General features: G+C 42.6%; 1 protein-coding gene across 1 annotated transcript; it reads right to left on the bottom strand.

Annotated features, from left to right (window-relative positions):
• Window positions 1–148: 148 nt before the first annotated feature.
• On the bottom strand, window positions 149–14,967 carry LOC110988186 (uncharacterized). The gene is made up of 5 exons (XM_022251489.2): window positions 14,837–14,967; window positions 12,671–12,814; window positions 11,049–11,210; window positions 7,533–7,766; window positions 149–6,880 (listed from the first exon to the last, which is right to left on the bottom strand). The coding sequence occupies exons 2-5, from the start codon at window positions 12,774–12,776 to the stop codon at window positions 5,082–5,084; spliced, it is 2,301 nt and encodes a 766-aa protein (XP_022107181.2). The 5' UTR covers window positions 12,777–12,814; window positions 14,837–14,967; the 3' UTR covers window positions 149–5,081.
• Between the last annotated feature and the right edge of the window lie 2,270 nt (window positions 14,968–17,237).

Here is a 17,237-nt window from a genome sequence, read left to right on the forward strand (position 1 = left end):
AGGAGATTTACACTTGTTTTGTTTACACACGTCGATAACAGATTGATTTCCAAGGAAAATGTTTTCCGATTGTCCCTCCGAAATAGTTTGTATGCATCACCGTACAAATTCGTAAATTTGCAGATCTGGAAATTAGGAAAAGACCAAATGAGAATAAGTGTATCGATCTTTATTCGTTGTACGCCCGACGTTTCTCCCAGTCCTGAAAAAGAAAACCTGACCGAAAACTACAAAAAATCAAAACAGTTTTCACTACAACAAGCACCACTACCGAGCTCGAACCGGCAGGGTGCATTACAAATACATCCCTTTGGTACTTTAGCAAAATGCTGATCCCCTACAAGCGAACCTATGACAGAATCGACGACCAACACGTCGATCTATACGCTTGAGGATAACTGCAAAAAACAGAATGCCAGACTGATCGGTCTTTGAAATACAATAGCCCATAAAGTCAGTAACCCTATTCAGTCGCTTCGTATCTGAAATAAATTGTCTCACGACAATAAATACTTCGTTGCATGCTGCGTCTTTACCAAACTAAAAACAGGTCTGTAGTGAATTGCAAAGATCAATGCCGTCAGGTAATCAACCTTGACGGTATCGTGGCTGCAGTAAATCACGAAATGCCAAGTGTGGAAGCAAAATCTCATTTTGCTTTTGAACTCACTGAACAATGCAAAATACACTCACGCATGCCAAACGAACAATACACTGCATGCATATTTGTGCGGAGTTCTTCCCAACTGTCTCTTCGTAAAAAAAGAATTACAGTCGCTGTGCGGTAATTTGGAAAGTCAATCTGTCACAAGACTTGCTTGGGATGTTTGGAACGGAATTTATAGACCTGAGGCTAGAGGGACCCGATATCGGTGGTAAACAAGAAAATGGCGGACAGAGGAAATGTACCCGTGATTTGCTTACATACTTTCACAGGAGTTTCCAAGCTCCATCGAATATACAAGGCAAGATATAGGACGGAGGGGTACCCCCCTTACCTGTCCAATCCCTATACGCACACCGTACTTTTGTTACCTAAACACATCCCCCCTAGAACTCTGTAAAGAAATCCTGAGATTCCTATCAAACAATGACCAACACAAAGGCGGGGGGGGGGGTCTCTCCGTCCCATATCTTGCTTCAAATGTCATCTAAAGCAAAACAAACAATTAACCCAACTATCAAACAAAAACAAAACAACAGCAGCAGCAAAACAAAATCCCGGTTTTCCGAGTCCCGTGGAGAGGTATTGGTTGAAATTGATTATGGAGGACAGTTTTGGATAAACACCTGCATTCTTTTGCAATCATGAAGTTGGCAACTTTGGCGATGCTAAAAAGGTAAAATCAGAGTAAAAGTGATGATATTCAATGGGAGACTTTAAGACACTGGGTGGCGAAAAACATACCGGTCTTTGTATCAGTTCTGATCATGCGCGCGTTGTTCTGAGCACGCACAATATCTTAAAAAAGGACCGGTATGTCTGCTGCCATCAGCGTCTCAAAGTCTCTCGTTGTCGAGTGTCTCGCGGCCCTTCTGAAGCTTGACGATAAAATGACCTTGAAAGTATGGTCACAAGTAACTAGTTACTAGAATCCGTAAGCAAATTGTCTGGAAAACAGGGCTGCCCTGAAATTTAATCCCCGCTGTGCTTCGTGAGGAATGGTATTCCTTGCAATTATGATTGGATATGCAGTGCCTCAGTTGAAACTCGCAGCTGAATGAAGACTTTTGAATTTGACAGTGATGCGACGGCCACATCGGCAATCTACAGACAAAACGAGATGTTTTAGTTGTATCTACCATTCAAAGCAACGCAACAAAAGTGAGGCTAGATGAAAAAAATTGTCCGTTCCCTTTTGTCAATAAGTGAAGTTGTATTACCATTGCCAACGGGTCTATAAAGAACAAGACAAATATGGCAGCATCATGATAAAGGTCTATTGGAGGTTATAAAATGATTTCAACCACTCATTGGTCTACATGATCATCCAAAGCTAAGAGGGGGCGAATGCACTCTTGATCGGGACTAAACCACCTTCAAGCCACGTAGTGCATTTGGGGTGCATAGAATACAGACTGTATTTATTTCAGTTTTATATTTATTTTTATTTCGGGGCTAACCATTTTTAACGGAGGCCGCAGGACTGGCTCGTCAAGCACCCAGCTACAACACTGTCAACCCGAAGGCATGACAGGACGCCTGAACACTCGAGGCCCATTCTACACACGTGGTCGTACAAGCGTGACATACACTGTGTGGACCTCTGCACAAAGGAAGTCCACATAATGTAGAGTATGATGACGTTGTGTGGACTCACACAGGTCCACACAATTTTTACCCTCTCAGAAAAACAGTTTCAGAGGCATTTTTGGGTCAAGGTCATCTGTGGCAAAATGAAGAGGACCAGTCTAGGAAATCACCATTAAAATGCAGCTCGAAGGAGTTATCCCAGTTTGGAGAAAAAGCAGCATTTTCCTCAAGTTTCCTCAGCCACAAGAGAATAAATTAATGTCCACACTTTGTTTGTAAAACAGGTATGGGTGAACGAAAGGGTCAGCTGGGGATGCGTTTTGGCGGTCATAATAAAAGAGAGGACCGGTCGTTCTTCGCGGGAGATTTTCACGTGATGATCTTGCAGTCAAATCCTCGAAGCGGTTTATAAAATTTATCGGACAGAAACAACGAAACCGACTCTAGGTTATGACCGGTAAACTAAATACACTCATCCCTGATCATGACTGCTTTCGATTTGCAGTTTTACGGCCTTTCTGCTCAACGGTTATGATTGGCTGGGATGCAGTGCCAAAAAATCTCAAACCACACACATAAAAGAACGTTTTTCTAGCATGTTACGGTGAACATAGCCAAGTTTTGAAAGGGCCTCCTTTCAAAACTTTCACAGTGAAAAGAACTTCATCCATTTTGTAAATGAAAGAAAAGGAAAAAACAAACAACAAACAAACACGCACACAAAAAACCCTAAAAACAAACAAACAGAACAAACAAACAAACGAATATTAAGCTTAAACACTTAAAGCCCGAATTACTGCCTCCCTCTCGTTTGGTTTACGAATGCGTTTTCTCATTCTCACCCCCCTCTCTCTCATTCAGGGGAGACTGCCATGGCACGTGAGCAGCCAGAGTGTGCGTCGTGTGTCCAGGTAGACAGGTGCGCCTTGAGTAAAGGCCCAAGTGACAATGAAGCCTTCTTAATGCACAAAATGATGGCTGATAGGATCGCACTCTCGTGACAGTCGACGATTAGACGTGAGTGAAACCATCACTGGGACCTTCTGTCACGAACTACAGACCCCCTCCTCAGCAGTGGACGTACCAAGATACCAACACCAATGGGCACAAATGAGTAAAACAGTTCCAGCCATTCATTTCAAACTGATCGCTTAAACTGCTGCTTCAATAACGGGTAAGAGATCAGGCTCGGATGGAGTGACAAAAGAAGGAAAAACAAAAATAGGGAACATAATTTTTAAAAATATCAATAAAAAAGAAGGTAAAACAATATAGTATTCCATAGATTCTTAATGTGTACAAGGTGAGTGTTAATACAAATAGGAGTCTTTAGTCCGCAAAAAGGAAAATCTACGGCCTAATCCCCCAGGAAAAGTCCTGGATCCGCCCGTGAAGACGGTGGTTGAGCGAAGGGTGATAACCTCAAATACATTAGCACTTTGTAGCATCGCCTTGTATTAGTGTCGACTAACACAAGAGCATTTAAAGCAATTCCTGCGCTGAAAACAATTTAATTTTGGCACACAACGCCTTGTATCCATTTTGAATCCTAAATGGTTGCACAACATTTATTAAAATCATGAATCGTTTTCTGGTAATGACACCAAGGATTCCTGAAAAGCGACCTCGACAACAACAAAAAAAAACCAAAACCTGTAGAGAGGACACTATGAGAAGCAATCACACTTTAAGAGGTGGGAGGAAACCCCCATGTAGAGGAATATTCCAGGTAAAACTCACGGAATACGATAGGGACTAAAAACCCAATCCACAGAGTTGGAATGCGAGGAACGAACCACTGCACCGACCTCGCTTCTCGTGCACTCTCCACCCAAAACCTCTAACCAATCGTAATCATTCACAGTGTCATATTCAGAAAGGTACACGTATGACGACAACAATACCGTGCAGGTTCAATAAAAGTGGGCGGATCATACGCATGACAGATGTCTGTATCACAGAGATGTCAACTTTACAACATGGTGTTGCCTTGTCGTTATGAAACACGCCCCATTAATTCTCCCCTCTGTTGAGAGACTCAGTCGTGTGGGTCAAATGGTGAAAATGTTTTAGCGACTAGGAAATAAAGAAACTCCAGAACAGCAGAGCGCCATCCAATGACAGTTTTAAAATACATATAGACACTTTTCGATCCTAAATTTTAGCCAGATTACTTTAGGCCCTACCACGAGGGCGTAAAATATATAGCTACTGTAACCACTTGAGGGCGCTCTACATGTACGTGCTTTCTAGATGATAATCCGACTTTATTGTGCCTTTCATATGTAAAGACCCCTTTCGGGTACACACGTAATGTACGGCAGGCACTCTACGATTAACATTAAGCACGTACTTGTACAGTACAAGTTTTCGTTCTTCCTCTTAATTAAAGGCCATCCGTTAACAAAAGGGTAAACACATACGGATGAAACTGGGGACTGACATAGAAAAATTGACCGAAATTGACAAAGGCCCTCAGTTCAGTGGTAAAATTCTTGAAAGCTCAAGGTCGTCTACGAGACTCTGCCTGAAGTTGGCATGCTCTCCTGTGCCACGGAAAGCTTCCTGAGCTCGCAAAGTGTTTGAGTGATCGACTGATCCATCACCCTTGGGTGCAAGTTTGCTATGTGTAGCTCGGACAACAGCATTCACCTCACTCAGGATTTTGCTCAGGATTTCCAGCCCTCTTGAAAGATCAAGCACAATACCTGCAGAGTTCTGATGATCATTCGGGTCTGCTTCTCCTCTCAAATCCGTTGAACAATCCACTCGCGATACATTGTTAACTGAATCACTTTTTAAGAATTGTTTCCACCCGGGTTGACTCTTAATGCTGAAGTAATCCTGAAGTTTTTGTGGTATTGATTCCGAATGGGGACTGCGAAGCATTAAGGTCTGCACTGAGACCAAGGAACTGATTTGTTAAACATGGATCTTCTGTGTTGGTAGTTTCATTATCTGTTTGTACCAAGGAGGAACCTCCAGGGACAAGTCCAAGACCAGGGCTATTACCCCTGGAGTGAATCCTTAATATGTGAGCCTTTAAGTTGCTTCCATCAGCAAAAGTTTTCCCACACGCTCGGCACACGTAGGGTCTTTCATTTGTGTGGGTACGCTCATGGGCACGGAGGGTGCTTCCCTGTTTGAAAGCCTTAGTGCACATCTCACATTTGAATGGTTTCTCATCAGTGTGGATGAGCTCGTGAGTTCTCAGATTGCCTCTGGCAGAGAAGGCCTTTCCGCAGACTTTGCAGATATGCGCCTTCTCCTTGGTATGGGTGCGGATGTGCGCCTTTAGGGTGCTGCTCTGGGTGAAAGCCCTGTCGCAGATTTTGCAGGTGTAGGGCTTCTTATTTAGGTGGATGCGCTCGTGAACACAAAGGGTGCTGCGCTGGGTGAAGCCCCGTCCGCAGTGCTTGCAAACGTAGAGGGTGTCCATGGAGTGGGTCCCCATGTGAGCCTTCAGGTGGCTGCTCTGGGTGAAGGCTTTTCCGCACTCCTTGCAGACGTAGGGTCGCTCATTGGTATGAGTGCGCTCGTGGCTGATGAGGTTCCCACTAGAGGCAAAGGGCTTGCTGCAGTGCCGGCAGACATAGGGCTTTTCGTTCGTGTGGAGTCGCTCGTGCTTCTTGAGGCTGCTCAGGTTAATGAAGCTCTTGCCGCACTCCGCGCAGACGTTGGGATTGTCCTGGTTGTGGATCCGCTCGTGGCGGCGGAGGTTTGCCACATCGGCGAAGGCTCTGCTGCACTTACTGCACACGTGGGGTTTAAGGTTGGTGTGGATGATTTTGTGCCTGTTGAGATGGCTACCTTGCCTAAAGCGTTTCCCACAAAACTCACAGCCATAAGGCTTATCATTGATGTGGATTCTCTCGTGACTGATGAGGGTACCGCTGGCAGCAAATGCCTTTCCACAGTGTCTGCAGACAAATGGCTTCTGCTTGGTGTGGAGTCGCAGGTGGGTTTTGAGGTAGGCAGCGGCGGCAAATGACTTGTCGCAGTACTCACAGGCGTAGATCTTGCCGTCGGTGTGCAGCCTGGTGTGTTTCTTGAGGCTGCTTGGGTTCTGGAAGAGCTTGTGGCAATGCTGGCACTGGTAGGCCTTAGCCACGTTGTGGACCTGCTGGTGCTGCTCCAGGTCTTCCTGGGTAGTGAAAGCCCGGGTACACTTGTCGCAGACAATGATAGGCTGCCCAGGCTGGCTGTCCACAGCGACCTGCCTGAACATTGGTGGCCCAAGTCGGTCCAGCAACTTGTTTGAGATCTCTGACCTCTGACCCTTGACCTCTGATTTACTAACTTCGGGTGTGTGAATTGAGAGATTGCTCCACGATTCTATGTTACCATCACCATTCATTAGAGAGGGTTGAAGTAGTTCTTCAGTGTTTCTCTGACCTCTGTTTGAGCAGTTTAAGCTAGCAGAGGCAGAAACAAGGTTCAGGCTAGGATCCTGGTCAGCATTTGGGGTAGGCTGATACGGAGTCTGGCCAGATGGTTCTGTGGTATCTGGTGGCAAGTCAACCTGCATCTCCAAGTTGATCCCATGTCTGTATTTGAGATGTCTGGCAAGGAAAGCAACGCTACTGAAGACGTAGGAGCAGAAGGGGCAGGGCTGATGCTCACTGTCTGCAAGTTTAGAAAGTACATGTCAATGGATTACAAGACAAATTGATCAACTTGTATTAAGCAGTGTGGCAGTTTTTGTCAAATAATCAATACCACACAAATGCACACACAGGAATACACAGTGTGAACTTGTAAAAATTGACTTCAGTGACATTAAATATAGCTTATTGCATGTTCTGGTTTATTTAATTGTGGAACCCAAACTCAAGCTAATGTATATGTAGCTTTCAGATTATAACAAATAAAGTCAATTCATTTTCCTGGAATAAATTTCGACAAGGAAAAACCGAGATTTGTTTGGGAAGAGAGGTATAAAAATCTGCTGACAAAAATGTGGGGGCTTTTTAAGCACCTGACACAGGATGATGTGAAAAGACACACAACTTTCCTTATTTGTTCCACAGAGGACGTGTACACTCGTTTAAGAATTCCTTTCTAATTTCTGCGGTTAATGTACCATATTAATGCGTCGTGCTCGGCTGGGTTAAGGTACAATAGCAAGGTTGAAGAATTTGCGGGTAAACAAACCCGTCCGAGCAGCCTTTAATCTGACGTTAACTGGCTATATAAACCATTTCCAGCGTGGTGGAACAGAATCCGTAATACCGGGTCACTTCCTTAATGGCATTGAGTACCTGGGATGTATACATACTTGCAAACGAAGACGCTTGTTCAAGCTGCCTAGCTATTGTCTTGTGGATGTCCATAATGCCCATCAGGTTTACTGGTTTCGCTGGGTCAGGGTCATCAACAGAGGGCACTGTGCCCTCACACCCCTGATCATTAACTCCTGATCCAGGCTTCTTTGCTTGGCGTATGGTCGATGTTATCTCAGAGGGTAATGTAATGCAGTGGTGTTGGAAGTTTGATGGTGGTGTTGATAAACCTAGTGAATGGAAGACATCCACCAAAGAGTATGTTCAAACAACAAGAAACAAACAACGAAAAACAAAAGTCCACGTTTTAGTATCAGTTGGACACAGTTTTGTTTTAATCAAAATTAATCATATCCTCCGGTCTTTTGGGAAAAACTGCAGGTATGGTCCAAAGAAAATAAACCAATCACACTTTTTGCAACTACCGACATCAGTGCCTGACTCACCCACCCTATATCAAACTTACATGTAAAGAGTAGTTGTTATAATTTCTTTTCAATACAAACCTCCAAATGAACCTTTGCGTCTCAGTTAACCTATTTTCAGCTTTTTACAATATTCCAAAGGGGATTTAACTGCCTTTTTGTTTTTTTTAACGCTAATGAGTATTCCAATATTCATGTGCAAAACTGTGAAGTCATCTCAGGGAGAAGCCTCAATGTTACAATGGCTTGTACAAAAACAGTCGTGCATTTTTGTAGATTTTCCTGGACTCAGTTTTCCCTTCTTTGCTGAGTCAGGGTTTAAACACATGTACATACATAGCAACAAAAACATCCTTCCCTCTCTCAGAATTGCTTTCAGTTAGTAAATTCTGGGTTCCCAATTTGAACAGAAACACCCATGCACTCAATCATTTCTTCCTTTACATGTAACCTCACACCAACAGTGCCCTCAGTTGTCCAGGAAACCATGAATTTTAATTGTTTAAAAGCATGCCATTTTCAAAGCATTAAACCAAACAGGAAAGAACATGTAAACGAGTTTTCATATACATTGTACTGTATTGAAGAAGGATGCAAAATTGAAGAAAAACTGTGTCTAAGAAAAATTTATTGCAGCTGCACTTCAACCTTAATTATTCCAAGCCCCTCAAATCTAAGCAGTTTTGTCAAATGGTGGCTGATTATCATGAACTTGTTGAACTTTGTTGGACTGAAGAACATGGGCGCAGTGTGAAGGTGTGAGATTTGGACTGGGAACACACAAGTGGTCATTATGTAAAGTGACTGGCCAGTGGAACCGAATGTTGGACTTTGCTTAATTTTGTAAAGTTTGGTACCACCACCGCATAAGTCACCCTTCCGTACCAAATGACTCATACTCTAACTGTTTTGATTCATTTCATGGGTTCTGTCCAGTCATGTGCTACTAAGTACAGTGACCCACCTGCATGAAGCGGCCAGAATGTCGTTTTTGTATTTTGTTTTGTTCACAAGTGCAGGGTGCTGGGTGAAAACCTTGCCAGCTCAGCAAACTGAAACACCATCACTGTCACTACTGTCACCATTGTCATCACAGCCATTGTCACCGTCACTACCACCACCAGCACAGCAGCTTCCTACTGTGAAACTCAACTACTACTGCTACTCTACGATGCCACGCTGCTGTGTTTCTGTGCTACTATTTGATTGAAGTCATCTGGTCATAACTGAATCACAGATTATTATCATCCGACCTCAGACTTTGTTATTGTATTGCCACCCAAGCTTGCCACGTCATTCCAGCAAATAAAGTGACATTTGAGTTACATGTACATGTACATGTAACGGACATTATTTGATTTCAATTTGTTTTCCAATACTCAACTGCGACTCCGTCTCAGGCTTCAGCTGTTTTTTTTCTACCTGACTTTGAAGCTGGAAGTGCGATATTTTGTCTAATAGTGCCACAAAACATCAAATAGGATGCAAGAGAGCCAAAAATTACGGAAAATCTAATTTTATTTAAATGCGTCAGGCCCACAATCGGGGATTGATTTCGGGGACGAAGCCTGAGACGAAGTTGATCATTGGAAAATGGCCCTAATCTTGGTGCGTGTCATTGCTGAGTCACACTGTTTGACGATCTGCAGCGCAAAAGGTTACACTGCTTGTATCTGTTGAAATGTGTTAGGATGGGAACTGTTTCTAAAGCACCATGGGGGCTTTGGGCTACTGAGGTAAAACTCCACATTTCCCAAATAGAGTTGTTTTAAAATCATCCAGGTATTCCATTGTTCCAAATTATGGAACTAAGTAGTCCCGGGTTCAATCCTGTGATCATGAATTTTTGTAGTTGATCATTCCTTGTTTTCTTTTTCTTTTCTTCAATCATATACTATGTTTAATTACCACAGATGCCTTGTTTCTTTTTTAGGATGGCTTCATACATGTGGCAATGGAGGATTTTCCGAGAAGGACTGATGATCTGCTTCCTGTATCCAATGCTTGAACATGGTGCAATAGGAGGAGGAAGCAACCAATCTAAAGTACAATACAGTCTAGTCTAGTACAGGTACAGTCAGTTACATGTAAGTCTAAAGTAAAGTACAGTGAACTGCACCAACAGAGGGCACTATTTCCTTAGCAACAGAGGCTCCTTTTGGCACTAAGTGCACATCGCTACATGTAGTTCATGAATGACTAGGAAATGCAAGCATTGCAGTCGCGTCCCTACCAACAAAAAAAACCACTTCCGACAAATGCAGCTCTTTTCAAATGAGGGGATGTTTCTGCTCGAGGAGGATAAGACTTGACCTTTTCTTGGCTACAATTCTTTTCTGAAGCCATGGAATTACTGCACAGACTGGCTTCCCATTCCAGTAGTACGTGCTTTATTGATCAGCTACAGAAAATCATCGCAGCCTGGAACACGTGGAGTTTTAACAACTGTATTTACAGTGAACTCTTCTTACATGTACAATGAAGATAAGGAACTAGAGAAAACCATGTAACATTGTCATAACCAGGACTTTGTTATAACAAGGTCCTGGTTATAACAGGAGTGGAAACACAAAGAAAACACAAGAATTCAGGAAATTGGGATTCTCAGAAATTTATCTTTATAAATAGTATTTACGTGTCGCCTGTAAGCGTTTTGACCACAAAGTATTATGCAGTGCTTCAGGTGCCACATTTTAACATTATCTTCGAGCAAAATTGAATTCTCAATTATGATCGGTTGATGCACGGCAACAGTGTGATGTAACTGTATTGCACAGTTCATATCAAACCCCGCATAATGTGCTATTCTAACTCAATGCACTCTGCTATATTCATGCTCAAGGCAAAACACACATCTGCAAAATTTACTGTAAATTCAAAGGTGGCATGTTATATCTTTACTGTGCCAGAAGCTTGCTCGAGGATTTAAATTCATAAATCGCACTCGTTCTCCTAGAATATGGAATTATGTTCCAATGGTAGTGCCTTTGGCCTCCTGGTATACGGGACACAGACACACTACATTATCCTGTGTGCCACTTGTGCTTGTGTGCTAACTAATCATATCGCTGGAAAGAGAAATCTTACCATGAGTGGAGCCTCCAGTAGCTATGCTTGGCTGAACCACATCAAAGCTATCTGTTGGGCGGTACTGGACGGGGCGATTTCTCTTTCTCCTGTGTCGGTGAGGGTCGCCACCAGCTGTGGGTATTGACGACGATGCCTGCTCATCCCCGGACATGGTAAGACCTGGAGTTTAGGGGAAGATGAAGAAGTGAGACTTAAGCCTATTTTTTGCAGCTCTGCTCGACATAATAAACTCAACTACTTTAGTGGCTAATATACATGTACATTGTACGTGCCAAGCTTTCTCTATCAGGCTTTTTGGACACTTCTGCCGACCTACGGACACTTCTGCCAAGCTACCAGTATGCACAAAAGAAGCTCACAAAGCTGTGCAAATCTTGTGGTCCCTGTATGACCATCATGAGACCCCGAAAGAAAATCACACAACCTCTAGTCTAAATTCAAGTCACAAGAGCTGTCTAATCTAACGTAGGACTGGTCTTGTGTACGGTTCTCTCATAAAATGCATGCACACCTGGACTGGTATGATTAACATGCATATTATGCCACATTGGCCCATCATGACATCAAGAAATTTCTGTTCTTTTCCATGTGAATGTATTTATGCTAACAGAGAGAGACAAATAAAATGTGCTGTCAAAAGATCAACACAATTTATCAAATAAGAAGGAACGTCTTTTGAAGTATGACCTGAATCAGGACTTCGTAACTTTGACGTGCAATTTTACACCAGATTAAAATGTTTAATTAATGGGTAATTTACAGTATGTGCAAATCTTCAGCAATTTTGTACAAGAAGAAAAAATTAATTCTTGTTTCACCACTGCAATGGAGAGAATAAGTTCATTGGACAATAGACATAATGCTCAATTTCATAAAGCTTTGCCTCGGGGAACAGTACATTCCATTTATCACTTGATGATATTGTTCAGACTGCTCCATTCATAAAGATCACTATTTACTAAAAATAAACACAATTAATCAACGAGAGCCTGAAAATATCTGAATTTTTAGGTGAACCAAACCAAGGGAGTTTTTCAATATCATTGAGGCTTTACATCAAACATTGAAAATTTCATTTTTGTTCAGTAGAAATAATCATTTTTTTTTGTTGCCTAATTAAATATTCCATTTGATCTGTCACCTCACAAAAGTATTCTTAACAAGCTCGCAAACATTCCTTTCATACACACAGGAAAGTTTGTACACTGTGTCACTTGGACGAATTCTGAACAGGTTTGAGAGGGAGCAATTGTTACTGAGCGATGAACATTTAGACTCTGTTTTCAGCTATAAATGTACATGTATATTGTTGCAGACGTTTTGCAAGTATGGTTTTTGGTAATGAACCTTAAAACAGCGGCATTGTGATCGAGTCCATCACAAGTCCCTGCAAGGCCACCTCAAGTCCATCACATGTCATCCAGTGTTAAGCCGAGTCGCAAGCGGTACAAATGAACTGTGACAAAAGCATGACTGGTCTCGTGACTTGAATTGTGTGGGGAATTGTACATGACAGCGCCAACTACCACAACAGAGGGCACCGACTAACCCACTCTTTTTGGTTGGGTATCGGATATATCCTGGTCACTCGTCACAGCCCTAACGAGGTCCTAACGAACCTGATTTTGACAGCAGGTCACTGTGTGCCTTCACCTCAGGAGGCCTGTCCTTCTCATAAACACCGACGTCAGAGAGCTGCTCACCTTGTCGTTTGGCTGTTGTCATGGTATCATGCTTACTGCATGTTTCCCGTCAGCTGGTGTCTAAATAGATCAATTGAAATAAAAATTTAAAAACTAAAATGGGGAAAGCGAGAGCATACATAGACAAATCTGATGAGATGCCTTTACGAGGGGCAATGAGACTCCCACGGCGGTCTCAACCTAAGCGCATCTGCACTTTGCCAACTAATTACAACATGAACCTATTGGTTAAGGGGGAATATCTCACGGGCGTGCCACCTGCGTGCAAACAGGATGGCCCCGTAGTAATGGCTTCTGTTTTTGGTCGTCGGATTTGATACATGCAGCTGTAAACATTGGAAGCCCTCTAGTCAGGGAATGCAAAAACAGTGATTTCTTTGGTTTGGCCGACTGCAGCTCAACTTACATGTATAAACATGTGCTAGGAGGCACACGTACAGTGTAGATGGCAATGTACATGAATAAGAAATGCAATAGAAACGTTTTTGTTTACAGGGTAGAAAAACCAAGTAAAATGAGCAAATGTCCATGTAAACATCATGTACAGTTCCTTTTTATTCCTGCATGTAAATTCCTAACAAAGTTCCAGGAAACAGCATCATACCTGTAAATCTCTGACATGTTCTATTTTTGTTCCTTTTTTTAAATTTCAATTTCAGGGACTATTTTCGAAAGGATATGGCCTACCGCATATCCTTGTACATGCACCATCCTTTGGGAGGTGACGATTCTTCAAAAATTTGTAATTTGTTTTTTTTTAGGGGGGGGGAAATTCATGTTCTCTTGCCCTGCCCCCTCGCCAACATGTGACATACATGTACATTTACATGTACGCCACTGAACTGAAATCACCCCCCTCAACCACAAACACACAGTTCAGACCACGATGTTCCGGTACATCTATACTGAGAAATACACAGGGGGCCTATATGTACATGTATGTTATGCAGACAACCCCTGGAACTTACTGGCAGGGGCTCCTTGAGATGCCCCTTGGAGATGTGGAACGAGGAATCCTGGGATATTGATAGTTCTAGGGTCAGGTACATGTATGTACTATTCAACACAGGCTCATGGCATCTTGCCCCCTTGAACCTTGCCAATAGACCCTCTCCGTTTATCATCCCGTTGGAGGGCATTTCTTTCTTCTTCTAGGATTTTGCGCATTCATTGTCATTAAATCTAAATACACGTAACAAACATGTCCTCTGGGAGGGCACTCTTCACAGACCCTCTATGCTCGTTTGCACTCAAATATCACATTATCTTGTACATGTACTTGTACCCTCAGACATGCCAGACGTACAATACAACAGGGCACAAACATCACACTTGACTCTAGACAAATCCAGCAACCCAGCGACTGGCAACGACAAACAAGATGAACCTTGTTATGCTCCAACTATAGCGTTAGTCCCAACTATAGCTGGGACAGTCCCAACTGCAGTGCTGCAGTTGAGCTGGCCCAACTATTGTTGACCAATTTATGGAGAAATTTTCTTAAACGTTATTAAAGTTTATGCATCTTAAACTTGACACAATTCATCTAAAAATATGGCACTTCATCTATGACATGACATTGTAAACAACAGCATAACTTGGGCACATGCATACTGGACCCCTGTGCTGTAGTTGGGCTGGCCCAACTATAACACTCTAGTTGGGACGGGCCAACTACATGTACATGTTTTATACTACAGGTAGTTGGGACTGATGCTGTAGGCCTGGTTGGGGCGTAACAACCCTAATTACATGTAATGTAGTTGAGCAGACATGTACTTGTATATGCTGCACACAAACTCTTTGTACGCCTTACCGTGCAATGTGAACACGTAGTTAATACAAAAACAAAAAAGGACACCATTTTTCGTACCTAGGCCCTGGTAAACATGAACGACCGGTAAGTTACACGACCACGACAACCTGGCCTGGCTAAACCAAACGTTGACTTTCAACTTCAAGAGTCACTTAGGCCTAGTTCAAAGCTTCAAATAAAACTTGTCTCAACACAAAAGTGCTCGGAAGTCCATAATTTGAATGTTCTTGTTATTGTCCAGCATAAGGACCAGAATTAAACCTTACCCAAGTTTCGTTGTGTTGCCGAGACGCCGTCAAATTTCTGTCGCAACTAGACTCGTGCGGACAAATGTTACCAGACACCCGACGACGTGCCGAGAATTGGTTTGTTGTTGATTGTCTGGTTGTCGTCTGTCTTTTGGCGCCCTCTGTTGTTCCAAGATTGCAATGTGTCACTGCACGCTAGTACATTGTCTGATGTAGTGAGTGCACAAAACTCGATCTCGATCTCTCATTACTTTATGAGGTAAACAGTTGCCAGTGTACGTGTATTTTCCCACACGCACTCAAAATCATGGGACGCCGACAAAGAAAAACACGATTTCAGCCGATCTCTTGAGATTTACCAAAATTGTCCAGACGATAAACATGTGTGAAAGGGATCATTATTATGTGCAGATACACTTGATTTTATTTCCGATAACAGCATGAAGATTTCTTGATTCGATAACGCCAACACCTTAGCGTCAGTGGGAAAAAACTAATCAGAAAACGACACCAACTGTCCTCAAATTCAACGATTGGGCCCTCGAGTATAATGACGTAGTCAAACTGCTGGATATTTCATGATTGTGTAAGCCAGTAGTGTTCGGTACATCTTACGACGCCCGCGACACGCCACAATTTACCACCAACTGACCCTCAACCGCGGCATCGCCTGACCTGTAATGGATTTTGGTACCCGCACTCCCTTATGGGTGGGGGGGGGGTGTCGCAAAGAAAAAGGAAGAGACGATTGACAGCATCCGAAAACGACCCTTCCAAATAATTCTTGGAAGGAGTTCACGGGGTGCATGGACGCCAGAGGTCGCCTTCACCCCGTCACACTCATGGTTGTTTTGAACAGACAGAGTTACGACATGAGTGTCTTAAAATTGTTGGAACCAAATTGGTTCCATATGCGTCAGTGCCCACAGTAGCTGCATGCTTACTGTACAATAATAAGCCATTTGCGAGTTAAATTGTGAATAAAATAAAATAAAATATAAATTCCCCAGACTAAAGACGCTGTTGTTATACCTCGTGATTCGGAGCAAGCTTTCGAATAGCGACCGCCATCTCTGGAATGGACTGGTTCCTTTTGTGCCCTTGTTATCCATTGCGAACAGTGTATTGTTGCAAGGCGTCTCTTATGTAACTAAGCAAAAGCTTGCCCCGAATCATGAGGTATAGCAACAGTGGTTTTAGTAAGGAGAATTCAAGTTGTGATTTTCACTCAGTGTAAAAGATTTGGGTCAAAGTTAATTCGCAAAAGGCTTATTGAATATATGAACAGCCGTTTTGGTTCCAAGGTCTAAAGTTGGCGCTTCTCTATAGTGTTATTCGACAGCCAGAACAAGAAACCGTCACTGCGCTGGCACAAAGCTCGTAGACAGATGACACGCGCGCGCGACATGCGTATTCGACCAATAGGGTGTCGTGATTTTGCCAAATGCACGTGCGCGTCAAGCTGAAGAATGTGCATGTAAGTGCGGTCCCTACGCAGTTATGTCGTCTAATTGGATAATTGTGGGTACAGCTCTGATCAACCTTAATGGCAGAGGGGAGAACTGTATCTTGCATTCGTCCAAACCGTGCCAGAATCTGCGTCTAAACTCCATCACGTGCTGTCTGAATGTGCGTCTTGAGCGTACCGTGCAAGTTAAAAAAAAAAGAAACCGAAAAACAGTTGCTTCAGAGCATTAGATTTAAGACTAAACAAATCAGAAAAAATTCTGTCCCACCCCTCACCCGAAAAAAGCACCCTGACTGCGCACTCTCTCTGTTTGTACTTTATCCAAGAAAATTACGCACTTTTTAATTACTTTCCTTCTTCCTTACAGTCCAAAATTTTATTAAAATGCCCCAAAGAAAGAAACTATCTTCACAAGGTTGTATATAACCTTTAACACTCCTGTTTCTGGGTTTTTTTTTCGGTCAGATATAAATTTTATCAGGATAGAAAAATTTGCACTAAATATAGGATGGATGAAATGTTTTTATTTGTCATCTCAAATGCCGTGCGATATCTTCACACATGTTCTGAACTTTCGAGTTGTGCAAGGTAAGTCAATTTAAGAACACAAAACGTGGATAGTCATGCCATTTTCTAAATGGAATAGACAGATGAATGACCGGATAAGATGAATTAATCAGACGTGCGGGAAGTTTCAAGTATCTAACATTAACGATAAGCATGATTAATCGAAGTTACTAGTATCATTAACCAAAATTAATAAAAGACCGCAAACATCCATTAAAATACAAAACGAAAAACTATCAAAGAACAAGCTGAAATGGATAGGGCCTATTTTGAGAAAAGGACCTTTTCATCAAAATGTGTGTACTTTTAATGATTGGACTAAAAATGATCAGTTTCTTAATGTCATCCGTCGACGAAAGTAACAATATATATTTTTCGCGAAAT

This window comes from Acanthaster planci, linkage group LG10 (genome assembly GCF_054643075.1).
Source record: "Acanthaster planci isolate LZ-2023a linkage group LG10, COTS_SCS, whole genome shotgun sequence".
NCBI classification, from domain to species: Eukaryota; Metazoa; Echinodermata; class Asteroidea; order Valvatida; family Acanthasteridae; genus Acanthaster; species Acanthaster planci.